Genomic DNA, 23,483 nt, shown 5'->3' with positions numbered 1-23,483 from the left:
GCGGAGTATGCATGAGCTTTACACTTGATTTTGCACATTTTTTTTCCAACTGCATAGAGATTTTTGCTTTGTTTTGTGTTTGGAAACCTCTAAGGGGCAGAGACAGGCCTTGTAGCTCCTAGATTCCCAATAAGCCGCAGCTCCCCAAAAGGCTTGTGCGTGATGACCAAAGCCCTAAGGGTCACTGTGAACTCCCTGGGCAGAGGGGAGCTCTGTGTGGGTTCCCAAGGTTGGCTTCTCAGGAATCCACAGAGCCACGGGCCTCTGCCCCATTCTCCACTTGCTTTGACAGCTGAGGTCAGGGAGACTTGTGAACAAAAGAATTGGTGGGGCCCGGCGCAGTGGCGCAGTAGTTAAGGTCCTCACCTTGAACAACGCCTGGGATCCCATATGGGCGCCGGTTCTAATCCCGGCAGCCCCGCTTCCCATCCAGCTCCCTGCCTGTGGCCTGGGAAAGCAGTCCAGGACGGCCCAAAGCCTTGGGACTCTGCAGCCATGTGGGAGACCCGGAAGAGGCTCCTGGCTTCAGATCGGCATAGTATCGGCCATTGCGCTCCCTTGGGGAGTGAATCATCAGACGGAAGATCTTCTGTCTCTCCTATCTGTATATTCGCCTTTCCGAGCAGAACAGGAAGCCTGCTTTCCGCTTCCAGTCTATACCCAAGTGACAGCAGGGTGTAACTCGGAAGGCTGGCACTGTGGGGATTCTAACTGTCCCAGGGACAACATCAGAGTCACCTAGGACTTGGCGAGAATCTGCTCCTTGGGGTGGTGGTGAGAGCAAGGGAAGCTGCCTGCCCCGTGCCCTCCGGCAGGTGCCAGGGCTGCTCCCACACACGGCCCAGAGGCCTCCAGGACCAGTGGGGTTTGGGGAACCATTCAGATAAGAAACCATGCAGAACAGAAAGAACCACAGGGCTGGTCAAATTTCAGCTCCGTCATCCCCACCTCCCTAGGGGAGCGGCCTGTGTGGGCTACTCCAGGCCTGGCCTCCCCACCTCTCCCGAGGTTCAGAGAGGCTGCAGCAGCAGTAGCTCCGATGCCCCAGAGGCAAAGGTGGGGGAGTCCTCACCCTCTCCCTCTCCACCCTCACCCCACCGGGGCAGTTCCTGGGCTCAGCTGCACCCCGCCTGGCCATGAAAGCCAGGAAAATAGGAGACACGTCTGAAAATGCTACCTCCCCCAACCCAAGGAACAGGCTACACGGGAGAAAACAGCCCCAGGACCCACGGGGCTTGATCCAAAGCGACACACACTGTCCACTGCAATTACCAGACCTACAGGATTAACAGTGACAGCTGACTGCCCTCGTGGCACATGGGCAACGCCCGGCGGGCAATTCCTGAGAAGGGCGATTGCGCCAAGGTGCCCGCACTGAGGACCAAGCAGCCAGTGTCAGAGCAGGTACCAGGTGAAGGCTGGGGACCAGACCTGGGGATAGGCGCCTGCATGAGCTGCCTGTCCTGGCCCCAGCTCGGGATCCTCTCCCTTGGAAATGGAGACCCTGGGCCTGCTCTGGCTTTCCTGCACACTAGAGCCACCGGGGGAACTTGTATGGAAAAGCCCAGGCCCGAAGAGCAGCTGCACACCAGAGAATCAGCATCGTGGCAATGGCGAGAGCTCCCCAGGGACAGACCTAGGCCCAGCACCTAAGCTGCCTGCCACAGCCGTGTGCAGCATCTGCGTTCAGCCTTGTGCAGCGCCTGCGTTCGACCCTGTGCAGCGTCTGCGTTCAGCCATGTGCAGCGTCTGTGTTCGGCCGTGTGCAGCGCCTGGTTCGGCCATGTGCAGAGCCTGCCTTCGGCCATGTGCAGCGCCTGGTTCGGCCGTGTGCAGAGCCTGCCTTCGGCCGTGTGCAGCGCCTGGTTCGGGATGCCGGCGAGGAGAGCGGGTGCCTGCACCAGCTGGGTTCCTACATAGAAAATCTGGTTGGAGTCCCAGCTCTTGGCTTCCACCCAGTCCAGCACTGGCTTTTGCAGACATTGAGGGAGAAGACCAGCCGATGAAAGCTCATTCGCTTTCTCTCTCTGCCTCTCAAATTCAAAAAATAATAACATTGAAAGAATAAAAAATGTTGCCCAATGATCCTTAAACAGGCCCATGTTTTGTCCTGGTTAACAGGACAAAGATCTAGCCCTGTAGTTTGAAGAGCCCTGTATATTGAATAGCCTTGTATATTAGATTTATGTACTTATTTTCAAGACAGAATTATAGAGTAGGGCCTGGCACGGTAGCCTAGCAGTTAAAGTTCTCGCCTTGAACACACTGGGATCCCATATGAGCGCCAGTTCTGATCCCGGCAGCTCCACTTCCCATCCAGCTCCCTACTTGTGGCCTGGGAAAGCAGTGGAGGACGACCCAAAGCCTTGGGACCCTGCACCCTCATGGGAAACCCGGAAGAAGCTCCTGGCTCCCGGCTTTGGATCGGGTCAGCTCCAGTCATTGCAATCACTTGAGGAGTGAATCATCAGACGGAAGATCTTCTCTGTCTCTCCTCCTCTCTGTATATCTGACTTTCCAATAAAAATTAAAAAGAAACAAACAAAAAAAATTACTGAGTGGAAGACTCAGAGATCTTTTATCCACTGGTTCACTTCCCCAGATGGTCACAAGGGCCAGCACTTGGACCAGGCAGCAAGACTGGACCAGTAAACAGGAGGTGTTCAAAAAGTCCACAGAAATACGTATAATAAAAAAAAAAAAAGAAAGCTTTTTTTGAGGGCTTCTTTTCCCACTAACATAGACCTATCTTTGAATCCCCTTTTCCAACATGTGGCAGCCATGTTTGGCAAGCACATCTGAGTAACGGGTCTAACCATGCCTACACATGTCTTTGCATTGGAAACCTTCAACCTCTCCCGTCAGTGTCAACCATCGTTACTTTACAGAACCTGGCAAAGTCTTTGTGGGTGTTTCTTTGTATTTGAGAGCAAACTAGCAAGCAAGAGAGACAAAACGAGGCTCCGGGCTGCTTAGTTCCCAAGAGCCCTGAAGGGTGGGGCCGGGGCTGGAGCCAGAAGCCTGGAACTCTAAAGCCGGATCTCCCCAGTCACGTGAGCCATCGCTAATGCCCGCCCCGCCCCAGGGTCCTCATTAGGAGAGAGCAGCAGTCAGGAATGGAATCCCAGGACAACCGAGTGGCCAGGGGCATCCCAACCTCTAGGCTAAATGCTCCCTGCACTTCACTCGCTCCCGGGGTAGGGCCCAGCACTGTATGCTATGGGGGCTCTGGAGTAACAGCATGGCACCTCCAGGTCAGAAAGCCAGAGCTGCAGATTAGCTGGGCCTGCTGATTCTGCACTGGAACCAGAGGCAGCTGTGAAACAAGGCCACACCCAGCCTGCAGCCCACACAGCGCCTCTGCTTGCTGCACCAGCAGTAAATAGCAGGGGTGGGGAGGGCGGGTGGAGCAGGGTGGGGAGCGGGGGCGGGAGGGGACCGTGCCGTGCAAGGCCTGCGGCCATCCTTCACGGGGTGTCTGAGATCAGCAGCAGCCTAGACGCTTCCTGGACTTGCGAGTTTTCCAGGGCGATGTTGGGCGCGGGGCAGGTTCCTGTTAGAAGGCCAAAGGCTTTAGGAAGACACACTTACTGCTCTGTGCTCTTCTGACACCAAGGTTCTAGAAAGAGTCCCTGTGCGTGCAAAATACACAGTTTTTCCTTTTCTGTGTTACTAAGGAAAGAGTTGAGGTGCCTGTGCAGAGATGAGACACACCTCCTGCCTTAAGCTTTTTTTCTAGAAAGAGCAGAAAATTTGACTCACTTCTGCTTCCTTTTCTAACCAGAAGACCCAACTATTGATTCAAAGTACCAGAGGGGCTGGCGTTGTGGCACAGTGGATTAAGCTGCCACCTGCAATACTAGCATCCAACCAGCATATCACCAGTTGTCATCCAGACTGCTCCACCTCCAATGCAGTTCCTTGCTAATGTGGCTGGAAAAAGCTTGGCCCAGCTGGCCCTGGTCACCCACATGTGAAACCCAGATGGAGTTGCAGGCTCCTGGCTCTGGCCTGACCCAGCATGGGTCATTACAACCACCTGGAGGGAATGAAAAAGCACATGGACGGTCTCTCTCTCCCTCTCTCTCACATTCCTTGTTTCTTTGGAGACACAGTTGTCATCCCTAACACCAATCTAAAGCTCGACTGGAAAGAAGAAAGCTGGTTACGCTGCTAGGAACTTACAAACACTGTCCCTTAACGCTACAAAATGCACGCTTCAGTCAAGCCAGAACCCTGACCCAACACTTGCACTTTCCCTACGTCACACCACCTCCCAGAAGAAGGTGACCTCAGAGCTGATTATCAACAAAAGGCAAACACACAGCAGAACCAGCAGGGCTACACCAGAAGAAGCCCTAGCCCGTTGCCCAAGATGGGCAAGCTAGCAACTAGTCCAACAAGCTGGCGTGTGCCAAACTCCACAGGCCAAGGGATTCAGAGCAGAAACGGGGGAGAAGGAGAGATGCTGGGACTTCCTTGCGATGTCTTTTGTCCCCAGCATACAGCAGGTGGTCAGTGTCCCCTTACTGCTTGTCAAGGGCAAGGAGAAGGGAATGTAGGTGGCAATCAATGCAGAGGGCATGCACCAACAAGGCTGCCCACCAACTGAGACCACAGCCAAACCACCAAACGCCAAGGCCATCCTGCCCGGGCTCACTGGAAAGAACTGAATGAATGAGTGAGAGGAGGAGCAGAGGGGAACGATGGAATGAACCCCTCACCCAGGTGCTCATCGTGGCAGAGGCCTCACCACTGTATCCAACACCTCTCCTCCCCTCCACCTTGTGGCTCCACTTCCTGACACTAACAGGAAGTGTGTGAAGTTAGTATCAGGCCCCATATCATCACTGCTGGGTCGGTTAAAGGCTGTCACCCTGCTGTCTCATTCTGGCTCATAGACATGCTGTCGTCAGTCTCCTGGACACCACATCCCCCAGACCCTTCCGTTTCTTCCTTCCAATGCAGCTGATACAGACTGGAAGCCATGGGCTCCGGGAAATGGGCAGGAGACCCGAGGGACGCCACACCCGCACTCAGGGCAACCTGAATGGTCCTGAGGCCTGGAGCTTTAAAAGCCCACCACCATCCCCCACACTTTTCATCTCCCCTCTGCCCAGGTTCTAAACGCTCAGAGGCTGGACTTCCTCCTTCACTCAGCCACCAAGCCTGCCTTTTTCTTCCTTCATGCGCCCTTTAACCCTACCACCTCCCTCTCCCAGACACACCAGCGAGCTCCGTCATCCATTCCCAGCTGTGTTCTCCAGCCGCCCCCCCACTCCCTCTTTAGTCTGGAGCTCACTGCCAGAACAGACTTTGTTTCCCACAGCTCTCGAGCCCCTTGAGTGGGTGAAGACTCTTTCCACATGCATCTCTTTATCTCATCTTCACAGTAACTATGTCACAGAGCTCATTACCATGAGCTGCCAGTATTAAGATGAGGACGAGAGGTTCAACCACAACGACGACACAGACAGTATTTTATTTAGCAACACCTCTGTAACAGATGCATATAATTAACTGATAAAGTAGTAATAAAACCACATTCTTAGGGGCAAGCATGTGGCCTATAGCAGTGACCATGCCCGAGTCCCACATCACAGTGCCTGGGTCCAACATCCAGTTCCTCTGGCTGCTGACTCCAGTTTCCTGGCAACACAGACTCAGAGAAGCAGGCATGATGGCGCAAACCATGAGCCCCTGCCATTCATGTGGGAGGCCTCATCGAGTTCAGGCTCCCGGCTGGCCCAGTCCCAGCTGCTCGGGGTAGCTAAAGGATGAACCATCAGATGACCAGCTCCCCCCTCCTGCTTTCTCTCACTCTCCCTCTCTCCTTCCCCCGCCCTCTCTGAATGTCGTGTGTGTGTATGCACGTGTGCGCATGTGCCTCTGTCCCTCTCAAATAAAATGCCATTCTTCTATATAGAATTAGCTACATAAATAAGTACACATATGCATGTATATGATATTTATTAAACAAAGATTGAAGGTTAAAAACCTAAAGCAAGGGCCCAACACAAAGGCTCCATTGGCTAGTCTTTTCCCTTTAAGCACTGGGATCCCATATAGGGACCAGTTTGTACCCCTATTACTCCACTTCCCATCCAGCTCCCTGCCTGTGGCCTGGGAAAACAGTCGAGGACGGCCTAAAGTCTTGGGACCCTGCACTCATGTAGGAGACCTGGAAAAAGTTGTTGGCTTCAGATCAGCTTAACCCCAGCTGTTGTGGCCACTTGGGAAGTGAATCAGTAGATGGAAAATCTTTCTCTCTGTCCCTCCTTCCCTGTAAGTCTTATCTGCCTTTCCAATTGAAGTAAATAAATCTTTTCAAATTCTAAAGCAAATGTAATAACACAACAAAATACAGTTTGAAGAAAACATGGAACAGTCATTACCAGGGTTTTGCAATAGGGAAACTCCTTCCATAGCTTCTACTTGTTAGCTACACTTTAATACCAAGTAGTACTATTAACATGACTGGCCTAAAGTGCTTCTTAGCTTTTAGTTTCTTAGGCAAAGAGCCTCCTGTTTCAAAGACACTAGTTGTGTTTAAAACTCAGCTTTGTATGAGAAACACACACACACAAAATTTTTATTCCACTACCTCCCCTGGAAGTGTCCAACAGCAGAGAGCAAGGAAAAAAAGGAAAACTACAAAAAGTTAAATTTTAAAAACCTCAATAATTTTACCCTTGGACAATCTGTATTTCATGAAAACACAAAGATAGTGTTTAAAATCTTCTTTTGAGATTGTTTCCCAAAAGCAGCGGACTCCTACTCTACTGCGATTTAGACCAAAGCCTGTGGCAATTCTACTTACTCCCTGAAGTCAAGTCTGTACGGATGCTTAGTGTACCAATTAGCCTTCAAAAATTGTGAATTGAAAATATTTTGTCCAAAAACACCTGCCAAAGAGCTGAGAGTTATCACGATTCTATTGCAAAGAATCTCTGGTCTAGACAGACACGCAATGCCAGACAACACTGTCCACTTCTGCTGCAGGGACAAGGTGACCTGGGGTCAGCAGGGTGCAGAAGAGATTGACCCATAACTCCTCCTGAATTAAATTTTGTACCATGTGTACATACAGTTACTATTTTTAAATATTCATTTACTCAAAGAGACCCAGACAGAGCTCGCCCATCTACTAGTTCTCTCCCCAAATGCTTGCAAGGTGTAGGGCTGGGCCAGGTTGAAGCTGGAAGCTAGAAACTCAACCCAGACCTCCCACGTGGGTGGCAGGGACCCAAAGGCTTGACCCGCCACCACTTCCTGCTCAGGGCTGCATTAGCAAGAAGCTGAGTCAGGAGCAGAGCCAGGTGTGAGCATTCCAACACAGGACACCAGATTCTTGGTAGCTACTCGGGATGCTTGTCCCATCATTTTTTATAAAAAGCTATTTCCTGATTTTTGCTATTTTTGACAGGTAGAAGCAAATGACGCAAACATCTTTTCAGGGTGCAGCACGTGGCTCAGTAGCTAAATCCTCACCTTGCACATACTAGGATCCCGTGTAGGTGCCGGTTCATGTCCTGGCTGCTACACACACATCCCTTCCAGCTCCCTGCATGGGGCCTGAGACAGCAGCAGACCCTGCACCCCGTGGGAGACCTGGAGGAAGCTCGTGGCTCTTGGCTGTTGATCGGTTCAGCACTGGCCGTGGCAGCCACCTGGGGAGTGAACCAGCGAATGGAAGATCTTTCTGTATTTCCTTCTTTCTGTACATCTGCCTTTCCAATAAAAACAAGTAAATCTTTAAAAACTATTTTTTAACTCTTTATCTGTGAAGGTTCCTGAAATAGAAAATGAAACGTACAAAAGCACCAGTATTTGCCTCGCCTTTATGTCAGCACTGTTGCCCATTATAATACTCCAACTGCTTATGTTCTGCTAACACACAGCCAAATTCCATCTCATTGTCAAGACTGCTAAAGCTCTTTGTCTCCAGCAATGGCAAGAACTGCTTTCAGCTTATTGGGGGGAAAAAAAGGCAAAGGGCTTTCCTTTCGGTTCCCAGGTTAGGAGAACAGATGCAATCCTGAATGCTATCTTAATCCATAATTCACATCACGCCCTTTGAAAGGCCCAGGACCTAAACACCGGGGTGGGGATGGAGCAAAAACATGTCATAGAGTAAATGTGACAGTAGCAATTACCTAGTGCCATCCACGCTCCTGGCACCCTCTGCTTGGGACCACATGGTGAGTCTTGGGATGACAATGCCACACGCAGGTTAGAAAGGTCGCTATGTGACTCAACCCTTTGCCACCTAAAAGTAGGTCTGTGCCATAGACTAGCCCTATATAGGGAATCCCACCTCCTCTAACATAATAGGGATTCATGCCAAATTCAAATCCAAGTTCTACAGCCATCATAACCTAGTCATGGTTTAAGGGAAATCTCCAACCAATGATTGTTTCCATTCAAGAACTCTTTGTTGGGCTTGGTATTACGGCATAGCAAGTTAAGCCACCACTCAGGACCTGAAGCATCTCCTGCTAGGGCACTACTTTAAGCTCTGGCTGCTCTGCTTCTGATCCAGCAACTGGTTAATGCACCTGGAAAAGCAGTGGGTCACGGCCCAAATGCTCGGACCCCTGAAGCCACGTGAGAGTCCCAGAAGAAGCTCCTTGCTTTGGGCTAAAACAGAAGCAGCAGATGGAAGATCTCTCTCTCTCTCCCTCTTTCACTCCCTCCCTCCTTCCCACTCTGTCCCTCTCCCTATCAAATACATAAATAAATCTTTTTTACAAGAATGATTTGTTTGCGTACAGGATGGACAAGCTCTAGAGAGAGATCTTTGGTGTGCCATTGCACCTATATAAGACAGTAACCATGCACTTACCTCTGAGAGGGCAGATGTCATAACCAAATGGTTTTTTTTTAAAGATTTATTTTATTTTTATTGGAAAGGCAGATATACAGAGAGGAGAGACAGAGAGGAAGATCTTCCTTCCGATGATTCACTCCCCAAGTGAGCGCAACAGCCAATGCTATGCCGATCTGAAGCCAGAAGCCAGGAACCTCTTCCAAGTCTCCCACACGCGGGTGCAGGGTCCCAAAGCTTTGGGCCGTCCTCGACTGCTTTCCCAGGCCACAGGCAGGGAGCTGGATGGGAAGTGGGGCTGCCGGGATTAGAACCGGCGCCCATATGGGATCCCGGGCATGCAAGGCAAGGACCTTAACCACTGCGCCATTGCGCCGGGCCCATAACTAAATGTTTTTCCAACAAGTGCTTGCTTGAGCTTCTCAGCACACTGACTGTTCCACGCGGTAACCAAACCAACAGCCACGGTCAGTAACACCAGAACAGCAGAGCGTGCTTTCAGCTGATGAGCCTTGTCCAGTATCAGGTCAGCATCGCCACTGCGTCCTTGGGAAAAACCCTGACTCCTTCCTTTGCTGCACCAATCCTCAACTCTGCCAGACGGTCAGAGCTAACCTGCTGCACACCCTGGCCCCTATGGCCTCACTGTAGGGCCTGCTAGCAGACCCTTAGTTCCTCAGATCCCGTTCTGCTCATGCCTGCCGCCTCGGGGGACCACCTTGGGCTTGCCCACACTGGCAGGGCCAAGACCTGTCCAGCCTGGGCACATGCGAGCCCCCGAGGAGGACAGCTCCTTCCAGAGCTCCCCGCAGGCCAAGGGCAACAACCTGGCCGGGCTCACACACTGCTCCTCCCAGCTGTCTAAACAACCCCTGAGGAATACATTCCTAATGAAGACATTTCCAAGGAATCCTCACCTCCCTCTGAAGACCCCAATCTTGTCCATCCCTCAGACCCCATGAGCTCCCCTTCCTCCCTCAGCCTCTAGTGCGATGGCTAATTCCGCCTCCTCCTTTTCGTCTCCGATGAAGGGGAAAAGACGCAGAACAAATCAAATCGATCTTGGTAGAAATAAATAGACACATCAAATCCCAAATGCCTTCATGAACAGGAGGGCTCTGGAGTCAAAAATGACTCTAATCCCACCCATCCATCAAGATCTGGCACCACTGTTCACAGGAACCTGGCCTAGTGGCTAAAGTCCTCGCCTTGAACAAGCCGGGATCCCGTGTGGGCGCCGGTTCTAATCCCAGCTCCACTTCCCATCCTGCTCCCTGCTTGTGGCCTGGGAAAGAAGTCGAGGACGGCCCAAAGCTTTGGGACCCTGCACCCATGTGGGAGACCCGGAAGAAGTTCCTGGCTCCTGGCTTCGGATCAGCATAGCATCGGCCGTTGCGCTCACTTGGGGAGTGAATCATCGGACGGAAGATCTTCCTCTCTGTCTCTCCTCCTCTCTGTGTATCTGACTTTGTAATAAAAATAAAATAAACCTTAAAAAAAAAAAAAAAGAATAATATACAGGCCTGGTGTGGTAGCCTAGCAGCTAAAGTCCTTGCCTTGCACACGCCGGGATCCCATATGGGCACCGGTTCTAATCTTGGCAGCCCTATTTTCCATCCAGCTCCCTGCTTGTGGCCTAGGAAAGCAGTCAAGGACGGCCCAAAGCCTTAGGACCCTGCAACCATGTGGGAGACCCAAAGGAGGCTCCAGGTTCCTGGCTTCAGATCGGCACAGCTCCAGATGTTGCGGCTACTTGGGAATTGAATCAGTGGATCGAAGATCTTCCTCTCTGTCTCTCCTCCTCTCTGTATAAATGACTTTCCAATTTCAATTTAAAATAAATTTAAAATAAATAAATAAATAAATAAATCTTTTTTTTAAAAATGGACACAACTTAGTTCATTATGTTAAATGAACTAAGCCAGACACAGAAACACAAATGTTCTTCCTTATCCATGAAGCTAAAATGAAAAAACAGAACAAAAGAAAAAGATCTATACCTGTATTCACACTGCTGTCAGTATGGGTCAAACTCTGTTTTGTATCTTTGTCAAGCCACCGATTAAGAATAATATACAGTTATGGTTGCAATGATCTGTGATTATTTTAAAATTTATTGTATATGTGTAAAATGGACATCTTCCTATTTGATTATTAATTCTAGCCCTGGCCTATATACTCCTCCAAACTAGGTTGCTTTACACTTTCTTCTTCCTTGAACTTATTTTTATTTGAAAAACAGAGTTACAGAGAGGACAGACAGACAGATCTTCCATCCATTAGTTCACTCCCAAAATAGCCGCAACGGCCGGAGCTGAGCTGACCCGAAGCCAGGAGCCAGGAGCCTTTTCAGAGTCTCCCACACAGGTGCAGGGGGCACAAGCACTTGGGCCGTCCTCGACTGCTTTCGCAGGCCACAAGCAGGGAGCTGGAAGGGAAGTGCAGTTGCTGGAATTTGAACCGGCGCCCATATGGGATCCCGTGCTGCAGACAGAAGCTTTAACCCATTACGCCACGGCACCAGCCTTAGTCAAACATTAAGCCTTTGCCTATAATGTAAAGACACGTTATCTCAGAAACTTAAAAAAAGAGAGAGGGAGGAGGAAAGGAAGAAACACATTCTTAGCACTGTGTCCGCGAACCACACCGAAGCAGTTCTTGCACGAATCTCACGCTGACACGTTGCATTGTGGCAATTGTCAGGAATTTGCTGGAATCCTGAGACTCTCACGAATTTATAAACTCCCTGAGCGACAGGGAGATCTGCATTTAGTGGGGCCTCTTCCGTCTCCCCCCCCCCAACAGCATAAGACCCGTGAACATGGTTTTTCTGTTTACTGGCCTTGAAGACGAGTTTAGTGATCAAAAGATTACTTCAAAAAGTTCACTTGGAAAAAAAAAAAAATGTAAAGAAGAGGGGCTAGTCTAAGCCCCAGCTGCCACACTTCCCATCCAGCTACCTGATACGGTGCCTGGGCAGGCATGAGAACACCACCCAAGGACTGGGCCCCCACAGCCACGTGGGAGACGAGGAAGGAGCTCTGGACTCCTGGCTGCAGTGTGGCCAACCCCACTCGGGGAGAAAATCAGTGGGTATGTCTCTGCCCTTATCCCACTCGCTCTGCAGCACTGCCTTTCAAACAGATTTTAAAACCAATTTAAAATAAATAAATAGGGGTCTGGCACAGCAGCCTAGTGGCTAAAGTCCTCACCTTGCACGCGCCAGAATCCCCTATGGGTGCCAGTTTTAATCTCGGCAGCTCCACTTCCCATCCAGCTCCCTGCTTGTGGCCTGGGAAAGCAGTCGAGGACGGCCCAAAGCCTTGGGACCCTGCACCCGCGTGGGAGACTCCGAAAAGGCTCCTGGCTCCTGACTTCAGATCTGGCTCAGCTCCAACCATTGCTGCCATTTGGGGAGTTAAACCAACAGATGGAAGGTGTTTCTCTATTTCTTCTCTCTGTAAATCTGCCTTCTAAGTCAAAATAAATCTTTTTTTTTTTAGACATAAACTTAATTTAGTGCAAAAAAAAAAGCAACAAACAAAAACATTTGAAACCCAGGCACAGTTTCTAATCTACATCTCCCATGAGCTTTTCAAAGACCCCTTGCATGTGTGACCCCCCAGGATCTGCCTCTACACTCAAGGTCCGCAGGAAATGACGAGCTAAAGTCACCCAAGGATCAGCCGGCAGGTCACACACCGGATGCCGCATGGCTCCAACACCAATCAACAGGCCTAATGATGGAGCAGCTCTGTAACCTTCTGGTCTCCCAGAGCCGAGAACTTTCCATGGGACGTCTCTATAGCCTCTCGATACGGGCAGCAGCCAAGACTGCCACTTCTTCACTAAGCTGGCATCTCCGCAGGACTTCCTTCCACCCACCACCAAGCTCCGTCTTCCCTGCCATCCGCCATAACGGCAGGGCCATCGGACAAGACCCCTGGCTCCGTCTCCTCCTTACCAGGTAACCGCAAACGAAGCTCTTCCCAGCTCGGCCTCCCGCCGCTCACCTTTGCAATGAGGACAGTCACACCTCCTCTGAAGAACTGACATGGGCCAGAACTGCTGCTGCATCCCAGTGTGGCATGTCCCTTTTCAGGTGCAAGCCAAACCAAGCAATCTACCACTTCCTGAGAAAAGTGCAAAGACTTTGCAGCCAGCAGCCCCAGCCACAGGCTCTCTCAGAGGGCTTTGTCATCAAGAACACCCCAAGAGCTTAGCTGTGCGTACACACAGTGAGAAGCTGCCAGGCAGGGAGGGTCTGGTGGAGAAGCTGACCTTAGAGAGTCCGGTAAGGGGGCCTTAGGCATAGCACCCAAAGGCCCAAGTGACCCAAATCTAGCCAGAGGGTGAGAGGATGCGCACAACAAGCCCGGCTCAGGAGCTCCAATGGCCACACCATGTTCCTGCGTGATCCATCGCTAACAAAAGTCTCAGTATGTGGCTCCAAGCAGGACGCACGGTCCAGCCGCAGAGACCATCGGCCGGCAGCACTGGCAAGGCTCCCCAGGAAAGCCATTTTGAGTTCAGAAAAGTGCTCACTGGGGCGCGTACACGACCTCGCGGTGAAGACACGGGCCGGGAATCCTGCATTCTGTAGGAGCGAGGGCTCCCGTCCCGTGCACCTTCCCGCTTCTGCACACTGCAGAAGGCGGCAGGTGTGGGCCCAACCACCACCCACAAGGGGATCCTTGCCACCCACAGGGGAGACCAACAGAGTTTCCAGATCCCAGCTGCTAGGCTTGCCCTAAAGCGATTGCTGATATCCGGGGAGTGAATCAGTAGGTGGGAGCAGTCTCTGTCTTTCTCTCAAAAAAAAAAAAAAAAAAAAAAATTGGGGGGGGGCCTGGTGCAGTGGCTTAGCAGCTAAAGTCCCCATTGAAAGCACCAGGATCCCATTATGAGCACCGGTTCTAATGCCAGCAGTCCTGCTTCCCTTCCAGCTCCTGCTTGTGGCCTGAGAAAGCAGTCAAGAACAGCCCAAAGCCTTGGGACCCTGCACCCGCATGAGGGACCCGGAAGAAGCTCCTGGTTCCTGCCTTTGGATTAGCTCAGCTCCGGCCATAGCAGCCGCTTGTGGAGTGAACCATCGGACAGAAGATCTTCCTCTCTGTCTCTCCTCCTCTCTGTATATCTGACTTTGTAATAAAAATTAAATAAATAAATAAAAATAAATCTAAAAAACAAAAAAAGAAATGCAACAGCCTGGACTGGAACTGGTGCCCACACTGAGATGCCAGCCCTAATAAAAATTACTTTTAGAAAGAACAGGTATTGCATAAAACAGTTTCATTAAGAAAAAAAAAATATTCAAATGACTTGAGCTAACCTGGCAGGTGACTGAAAGAAGGTCCACCAAGGAGGGCACAGAGAAAGGGCCTGGCGGTCACCCAGGGCTCGTTCCAGGCCTGCAAAGATTTAGGTCCAAGCTCTGTGTGAGCAGCACCTTCAACACATCCCGTCCCCCGCGGAGCCGTGGGCCTGAGCGTGGATGCCACACACAGACCACAGACAGGAAATCACCGAGCTGGGCGAGGGGGTGCCGAGGTGGGATTCAGTGCGGATACCCAGGTTCACTGGGGAGATGGGGCAAAACCCCAGGGGTGCAGGCTTTCCTGCAGAGGACCTTAGCAGCAGCTGAGCTCCTGGGCACGTTTGCTGCACCTGCCGTGTCCTCTCCAGGCCATCCCAAGGCAGATCCCAAAGGCCTCAGAAGACAACGGCGCGGGGAATTCACACAAGCCCATCCCCACCCTCACACTTGAACCAGAGAGCCCAGTGACAGCCCCTCCCGCCTTTTCAGTCCTCACTGGCCAAGACCACTGAGGCCGTGCCAGTCCTGGTTGCCATCCTCCCAGCAAAGGGAGGAGAAAGGGTGCCAGGAACACACTCAGCTATGGACTTCCACATTAGGCAACGGAGCAGCTTTCTCCCACACCAGGGGTAATACCAGGGACTTTCGCGCACGGCAAGGAAACTTGGGGGGCCTTATCCACAAAAAAAAAAAAAAAAATGCAGCTCATCTAATTGCACTCACGTCCTTGCCAGGGACAGGGATCATTTTGGCTTTTTTCCTGCCAAGGGCCATTTGGATATTTGTAACATCATTCACGGGCCACACACAACGACCCACTGAAAAATCAGCCTGCTGGATTGATTTATTGAATTTCGAGCCCCGCCTGGACAGCCAGATCAGATGATTAGGCGGGCCTTCCAAGGCCCTGTGGGATGGACGCTCCTGCCCCCCACCTCCCCAGCCACGCATCTCCCTCCCTCCATCCCCCGCCACCCTAGCCCATCACAAGCTGTTCAGACCCAGGTTTTTGTTTTATGCGGCAAACCCAGATGAGCTCCCAAGTCTGGCTCCATGTTTGAGGACTTTCTGCCCTAGAAGGACAAACAAGTCCAACGTGGTTCCAAGCTCAGGGAGCCAGGTCACATTCTCTGCTGGGTGCGGCCCCAGACTGGAAGGGCAGGAGCAGCGACCAGGTCTTACAGCCCTGCTGAGCAGCAAGGAAACAGGCCAGGCCTCACAGCCCGGATCCAGCCTGGCTGGCCACTGCCCGACTTTCGCAAAGGCAAAACCCCTACATGTGTGAGAAAAAAGGCACTGCTGGGATCTGAGATGGCGTACGTGTTTGTGCGCGCGCGCGCTCGCACACACAGCGGAGGGGAGCATCCTTCCTTCTTACTGACCAGCAGCAGGCTGCAGTGCTCGAGCGAGGAAGCCCTCCCACGGGCTAAGCCCCTCTCCTGGACGGCCAGGGAGGGGGGCAGCCGGCGCCAACCCCCTCCTGCCGCCTCTCACCTGGGGGTTGTCCATGTACCAGAGAAGGCAGTTGGCTTGGGTGTCCAGAATGAAGTACCTCCGCAGGAACTTGCCGCTGCTCTCATTCTCCTCGATGTCCAGGAACCCACAGATCCGGTTCTGCCGATCCACATAAGGCATTCCTGACCTCTGCTCATAGCACCCTGCGTGGAGGGAGGGAGACATGGCTGAGGAGGCTGCGGCAGGATGGGCCTGGGAATCCCTCCCTGCCCAGCCTGACTCCGCTCTGGGAGAAGCCCAGCAGGGACTCCCTCCGTCTATCAGCTTCGTTCCCCGCAGGACACCAAATGCAACCTCCCACCCTCCCAACCCAAAGACGACCAAGGGTCATCTTGATCCTTTCCATCCCGGAGCCTCTGCGTCCTTTAAACAGGGTAACAGCTGGATCCAAGCAGCTCCTCCCTCGCCCAAAGCCCCTCCACTCCAGCTTCCTGCCGCTGTGAGACGGCAGGTGACAGCGCACGCCCCTGGGCCCCTGCCAGGAAGACAGGAGCCTGGGCTGGAGTTCCAGGCTCCAGGTTTGGGTCTGATGGCAGCTTAGCCGTGTGCACATGGGGGAGTGAGCCAACAGTGAGAAGATCTCTCTCACGCGCTCTTTCTCAGATTTTCAAATAAATAAAATACAGCATTTTGCCTTTTAATTTTTAACTTTCTTTTTTTTTAAAAAAAAGTTTTAAGAATTTAAATGTATTTTTCAAAACATGGTTTTTCTTTTGCCACTACACATCCTCTACCAACTTGCCCAAGACACCTTGTAGGCACAGACCTGAAGAAATGTCTCCACCAAAATAAACTATTTTGCTCCATTTCCATGAATCTTTTAGAGTACTTTCCTAGCTTGACACTTAAGGAGGTAATTAGATTCACAGGAAGACATTAGGTCGGTCCTGACCCTTGGTGACACACCCTTCTAAGTAGAAATCTGGACAGGCCAAGGCTCGGAGGGAGGACGACACGAAGGCACAGGCAGACGAAGCCACGCAGCTTGTGGCGTCCAGGATCTTGGCCTTGCAGCACCCGTTTCTGTTGGGCAAGCCCTTCAGGCCTTGAAATGAGAATCTGAAGACAAGGTCTGGGTACATCCACAGCCTTGGAAGGGAGCCAGGCCACAGCCCGAGCTAGCCTCCCTTCCTGCCGAAACCACCCTGGGTCTCTCTGCAAAGAGCTGGAGGAGGACATGTCTGTCCCCACACACAAGCAGGGATGCACACAGCCCTCTCGCCCGGGTTACAAAACCCCACGCCAGAGACAGGTGACACCCCCCACGGGAGGCCAGACAGCTTTGGCAGAGCAGCACACACAGTGGCCTGAGCGGGGCACTGGGCCGGAGGGTTCTGCAGGGCTGGCCCACAATGCAACACTCAAGCAGGATGGCCGTGAGCCCTAGAGCCCAGCAGGGCAGGAGACCCATTCCCACAGGGTCAGGCTGACTCTAGGCAGACTGCCAGGACACGCACCTAGAGGCACATACATGCAGGCACATGCCAGCACACGGACACCCGTGCCCAGCACGTCCCCTGCTTCAGCTAAGGCCAGGTCAACTGTCCTAGGGGACAGAAGATGCTCACCGGGCAATGAAGGGAGCACACAAGGACAAAGCCAAAAAGAAAGAAAGAGAAAAAGAAACAAATGAAATGAAAGTAAAATAGGAATTGAGAGAATGACAAAATGCGGAAAGAGTTTTTTTTTTTTTAAGAGTTATTTTTATTATTTTTTCATTAAAAAAGTCAGATACACAGAGATGAGGAGAGACAGAGAGGAAGATCTTCCGTCCAATGATTCACTCCCCAAGTGAGCGCAACGGCCGATGCTATGCCGATCCGAAGCCAGGAGCCTCTTCCGGGTCTCCCACGCGGGTGCAGGGTCCCAAAGCTTTGGGCCGTCCTGGACTGCTTTCCCAGGCCACAGGCAGGGAGCTGGAAGGGAAGCGGGGCTGCCACGACTAGAACCGGCGCCCATATGGGATCCCGGGCGTGCAGGGCGAGGACCTTAACCACTTGCGCCACCGCGCCGGGCCCGGAAAGAGGTTTTAAAAAGACAGCAGAGTTGGGGCCAATGCAGTGGCATAGTAAGCTAATCCTCCACTTGAGGCACCAACATCCCATACGGTGCCGGTTCAAGTCCTGGCTGCTTCACTTCCGATCCAATTTCCTGATAATGTTGCCAGAGGATGGTCCAGGGGCTTCAGCCCCTGCCACTGACTCACGAGGGAGACCAGATGAAGTTCTAGGAGCCTTGGCTTCTTCACAGTTGTGTGTGTATGTGTGTGTTTCAAGTAGACAAATTTCCAAAACAATGTGTAAGCATTCTTTGCCTTTCAGCCTGCAAGGATGCCTATCTCCTACTCAAATCAGAATCTCAGGCAACACTCTTGGGACAAGTCTGCCGCTGTGCACTGTTGTTGAGGGGGTGTTTGGTTGCGCGGATCCAGTGTTGTGAGCGGACCCTCACAGTCCATAAGAACTGGCGCTGGATGAAAATCGCCCTGGCTTTGGCCATAGCCATGGATGAGATTCAGCGCCTAGAGCCACCAGGAGCCTCAGCTCATCTCCCACTGCCTGTGTGGAAAGGTGAGACCCAGGCCCCGACAGGAACAAAACAGGAAACGACAAGCAGGAGCTAAAAGAAAACCAGAGTCTTCCAGCCTCCGCATGGGGGCTGCAAGGCCCCGGGACAAGTAGCGTCTCATGCCTGGATCGCATGCGGCCGCTACCATGCGTGCGTCCGGAGCCGGTATCGGGCTTGCAGGAACATCGTGGACTACTCACGGAGCTCTGTGTAGCGGGTCCGACTGCTTCACTGCTCACCTGCGGGCTTGAGCTGGGGGCAGGACCGGGAGGGGGTGGAGCTTGAACCTGGGGAAGCAGTCTTCCAACCACCGCATGGAGCTGGAAGGCGCCAGGACAAGTAGCGTCTCATGCCTGGATCGCAGGCGGCCTCCACCATGCGTGCGTCCGGAGCCGGTATCGGGCTTGCGGAGCGCCATGTGGTGGGAAGCTCCGCCTGCTGGCCCCCCGGCCAGGGAGCTCTGGGATTTGGTTTCTATGATTGCTGCTTGGAAATCTCCATGATGAACCCTCAGGGTTTTGGGCACATGAATCAACCCTAAAGATTCCCAATGATGAAAATCTCCCCCATGGACCTCTACCAACTAATTTGGTCTCAACCCATGTGTTTTTAAAATTGTATAACCAAATATATTCTCAAAACCTTTTGCTACTCAGAAATTGGGCGGGAGAGCAAAGAAACCTTCCATCTCCTGTGAACGTGTGAGGAAGCCGTGTAGTGTAACCTCTCAGGCACATAACAGGTAACTTGTAGACAATAGATTCAAGACAACATTGGACAACAGTAAAACTACAAAGACATACAGGGGGAATCAACAGCGACCCTGACAACCTATTAACAGGGGCACAGAGCAGTGGGGGACCACCGAGTGGAGCAGGTGGACAGGAGGAGACTTGTATCCCAAACCTGGAGTCTCCCAGATCCCCACCAAGGACTATCAGTACGGGCGCCAAGGACCACATCCCAACTGCCAAAGAGACCACAGGGGACTGGAATGCCTTCGGAGGTGGAGAACTCAGAGGACATCCCCCACCCCGCCTTTGGACCTACACGGGATGGAAGCTGAATCCTTCATCATAGAATCCAAGGTCATCGGAACAACAACCAGGAAACCTGAGCGGTCTTCAGAAACAGAAGAACAGTAAACTCCCTTCAGGACTAGGGAGAGGAGCTATCTCTGGTTCTTACTTGGCTCCAACTTCGGGTCCCCACCCTCTCTGCAATGACCATGAGGGACGCTCCTGAGCCCCCCCACCAACACACACACACACACACTCACAAATTGGAATGGATAGGCAGAGAACAACAAGGAAAGCTTGGTCAGCATGGACTCACACACACCTTACTAGGTAGGACACAGGGATTAAGTACTCCTCACCAAGGTATGGAAGATTTCTCTGCACACCCTTCCTAAAACTGTTTTGCACCTCAATTGTTGAAATGCCATTGAAATAGTCACAGGAAGTTGTTAAGACCATGCATCCAATTCTGACAAATTGGTTGCTCAATACTTTGTCAATTTATCCCTTAACGTTATATATTGTTGCTGATGTTATGTTGGGGCTTTTAATTGACTGGGATTCTACTCTGTTGGCTCTGCCTTTGGACCGGGGAGGGTCTCCCCAAGAAGCCGCTGAACTTGACCGGACAATGAGATGCTGGACTCTGTGCTTGGTATATGCTTGCAATGAAGGAATCTCAACTAAATTTGAACTGTGGTTGCACAGCGGGGCGGAGGGGGGTGGGGAGGGGTGTAGGTGGGAGAAACCCACCATGGGGGGAGGGTTGGGAAAGGGGTGGGTGGGGAGTCCCAGTGTCTATATTGAACTGTGTCACATAATACAATAAATATTAAAAAAAGAAAAAGAAAAGAAAAGATAAGAAGAACCCTGGTTCCATCTCCCGGCTGCCTACAGCCCGGCCTGCCCCATCAGAGGGCTGGAGGGTGGGGGCGGGAAGAGCCTGCTCCGATGGATGTCCTAAGCACAGCTGAGTCACCACTCAGCAAGAACGTGGGAGGTACAGGGCAGGCTCAGCTGCCGGGGTGTGGAGCATCCCACGGAGACGGGGTTCTAACCAGCTGGCCCTGCCCTCAACCAGGAGCAAAGCCAGGGGTACCAAGTCCTAACCCTTGGACAGTTTCTTCCAAACTCCCGGCCCTAACAGCTGCCTAGATCTAGCACCCAGAGCCCGAAGCCCTGTGCCCCCACTTCCCTCCTAGCATCTGCACCCACATCGCCACCACCTTCAAGTCTTCCCTGGTTCCTCCCTGTTTGAGGGACAAGGGTCTCTGAAAAATTTGCTCTCGGCTGTCCCACCCTCTAACCTCCACAGACAGGAGGAGTAGAGGGGGGTGTGCTGGCCACTGCTATGGAAGGGGTCAAGTGGATGGACACTCAACCTACAGTAGCCACCAGAGAGAGTAAAAATACAGATTAGAAGGTAACGCGTGGGGATTTATCCTAGGAGACCCCTCTGCCCAGGCAAGCCCACATCGCATCTCCTTCTCTACTTCCTGCAGTGAGAAAGCACGCGTGCCTACAGGCTCGGGCACAACACCAAAACTCTCCTCGTGCGTCAGTCCCCTCACCTCTGACCAGCATCATGAAACTCTGGTCTTCCAACATGTGACCCAAACACCTGGCTCAGGGCACAGACAGCGGGGGATTCTGTCCCACCCACATGCAGCCCTGACTTGCCCAGCACGACACATCTCCCTAGTGTCCCCCAAAATCATGAAGGATGCCGCAAGTTTCAGAACAAAAATCACTCCAGCCAACAGTTTTCACTTTCACATCCATATAATCCGCCTTTTCCAAACGTTAAATGATATTGTATGCCTTTTGCATGTTGCTACGGGGTGTTTATATAATCACTGTTTTAACTGGTTGCATAATGTTAAATTTCTAAAATTTATTTAACCACTTGTCTATGATTAGATCACTAAGTTATACGTAATTTTCACAATTATCAATAATAGTATTCCTATTTTCACAATTTACTTCTTCTTTTACACAAAACGAGCATACATCCCACATAAGATGACTGGATCACAAGCCATGACCTTTTACAATTCTTCAGATTTATTACAACACTACCTTCTAAAAATACTTCACTTACAGTGCAGCCGGCCCTATAGTGTTACCATCATTATAATTCTTACATAGCCTGGATGCTATTATTTTTAACTGTTGCCAGTTTCACAATGACGACTAAAGGAGACTGAATATTTTTTTCATGTTTGCTTTCTATTTCATCTGCCTTCCTGGAGTTTGGTAAAAGCAAATCAAATCAAATAAGCATACATTCCCTCCCTCCTCCTCTCCTGATTGCTAACTTCTCTTCTCTCTCAACACACACACACACACACCCCAAACCAACAAAAAGCATGGCCCCGTGTAATTCAACAATTAAATCATGCTTTTTCATGTAAAGCAAAGTAAAAAGACTACAGTTTCATAGGATCCCATTTTTTTCTTTCAGTAGAATACAATTTTCTAAACATGGCACTGTAAATGAAAAAATAGTTCTTTAGTTTCTGGTAAAAGTGAAGCTTGCAGACAGAGGATCGGCACGGCATTCCCCAGGAATCAGTGATGGAGAGCAAGCCAGGCCACCTGCCCGCCAGCCGGAAGATGTTCACAAGACGCAGAGGCCGCGGCCACCTACCGTGGAAGAAAATGCAGGGCCCTGAGCTGTATCTCCCCTCTAATGCCTGAAGTTCTGCAACTGGGAATCCCAACCAGGAATGAAACTAACCCTATCCTGAAATCTTTATCAAGCATGTATCATAAACAGACTGCTAGGATTCTGGTCCTGGGAAAACAGAATCTACCCCAGATGGGACACATGGAGCTAGACTGGAAAGGGAACATTCCAAGCCATCCACTCTTACATGCTAAGGAGAGCATTATGGACCTTTCAAGAGATCAATCTGGCACTACAAAGCAAGAGACCTAAAACTGTTGATGCCCTGTGACCCAGTAATTCAGCTTCCAGAATGCCATAGAAGCAACGAAGTCTAAAGTGAAACGATGACAACAACTGGACTCGAATTGACGAACAACAACAACAGAGAAGGCATCCTGTATGCCCCATGAATCAGAGGATAAGTCAATAAATGACAGGGCACCGAGGCAAGGCATTACTACACAACTGCTGCAAAGCTATCTTTTTTTGGAACTGGCATTACAGGAGAACATGATAAGCCACTGCTTTTCACACTTCCATCCCAATTTGGAGCACCATTCCCAGATGTTCCACCTGCCATCCAGCTCCCTCAAAACGCAGCTGGGAAAGTGACAGAAGGTGGTCCAAATGCTTGGGCCCCTGCCACCCACATGGGAGACCTGGCTTCTGCCTGGCCCAGGTCCTGCCAGTGCAGCCACTTGGGGAGTGAACCAGTGGCTGCCAGATCACTTGCTGAGACTCTGGGGCCCTCTTTCAGTCACTCTGCCTTTCAAATAAAATGAACAAACAAACAACAACCAGTCTTTTGTAAAAAGCTATCTTTCCAAGTAATTTTTAATGAACCAGGAGACCAAAAAAAAAAAAAAAAAGTTTTGCACGTGATGCATAACATAACCTCAATCACTTATTTTTTTTTTATTGCTGTATATGGATTTTTTGAAGACTAGCTACAGTCATCAAAATATTGTTATTGTCTATGGATCATGGACATATTTTACTTCTATGTATTTTTCTACATATTCTATGTAGAATATTTTCATGTTCTTATTTTGCCTAATTCTATGCATTCTTCCATATTGTATATATTTTCCCTATTTTCCAAGTTTCTCTATGGGGAAAGTGTGACTTTATTTGGCAGGAGAGAACGCTATTGCACATGTACTAAATGCTAGGCCTGTGTGAGTTCGGAACCTGAGAGTAAACGTCTCCATCTTCCTTAAACACGCAAGATTCCAAGCTCTCTGGGGATTCTGCTGGCGTTCCAACCAATCACGCTCACCCATCGCAATCACCCCACAGACAGATAAACTGCCCGGAGCCTGAGTACTCTTCCACCCCCTGTGCTTCCTACTTCCTGTTGCAAGTTCCCCTTAGACAGCCTGCTCCCTTCCCCTCTGCCTTGCGGTGGGAGGGAGTCCACGCGCTCCAGGCCAAGGTCAGCCCGAGGGTCAGGCCCAGCTCAAGGTCAAGCTTGCCAAGTACCCCCACATCTTCCTCTCCACCCCACACCCTGGCAAGCACCCTCAGTCGCTTTCGTTCTTGAATTTGGAGTGAGGAGGCTGACAC

At 51.2% G+C, this 23,483-nt stretch overlaps 1 protein-coding gene and 1 non-coding gene across 5 annotated transcripts in view; one reads left to right on the top strand and one right to left on the bottom strand.

Annotated features, from left to right (window-relative positions):
• The window catches only part of PLEKHA2 (pleckstrin homology domain containing A2), a 79,719-nt gene that overhangs the window by 32,708 nt on the left and 23,528 nt on the right, over nucleotides 1-23,483 (bottom strand). For all 4 annotated transcript variants that reach the window (XM_040970473.1, XM_040970456.1, XM_040970446.1 and 1 more), the window contains exon 2: nucleotides 15,639-15,802. In XM_040970473.1, coding sequence (XP_040826407.1) covers nucleotides 15,639-15,779 — 141 coding nt within the window. In that variant the 5' untranslated portion in view covers nucleotides 15,780-15,802. The remainder of the gene's footprint in view (nucleotides 1-15,638; nucleotides 15,803-23,483) is intronic.
• Nucleotides 18,128-18,252, top strand: LOC121150046. Its single transcript, XR_005882923.1, has one exon. It is a non-coding gene; the product is annotated as a small nucleolar RNA ACA64 (small nucleolar RNA).

This window comes from Ochotona curzoniae, unplaced genomic scaffold (assembly GCF_017591425.1).
Source record: "Ochotona curzoniae isolate NIBS_2020 unplaced genomic scaffold, NIBS_Ocur_1.0 contig_1976, whole genome shotgun sequence".
NCBI classification, from domain to species: domain Eukaryota; kingdom Metazoa; phylum Chordata; class Mammalia; order Lagomorpha; family Ochotonidae; genus Ochotona; species Ochotona curzoniae.
Note: the sequence above shows the minus strand (reverse complement) of the source record. Positions and strands in the feature narration are given on the sequence as shown.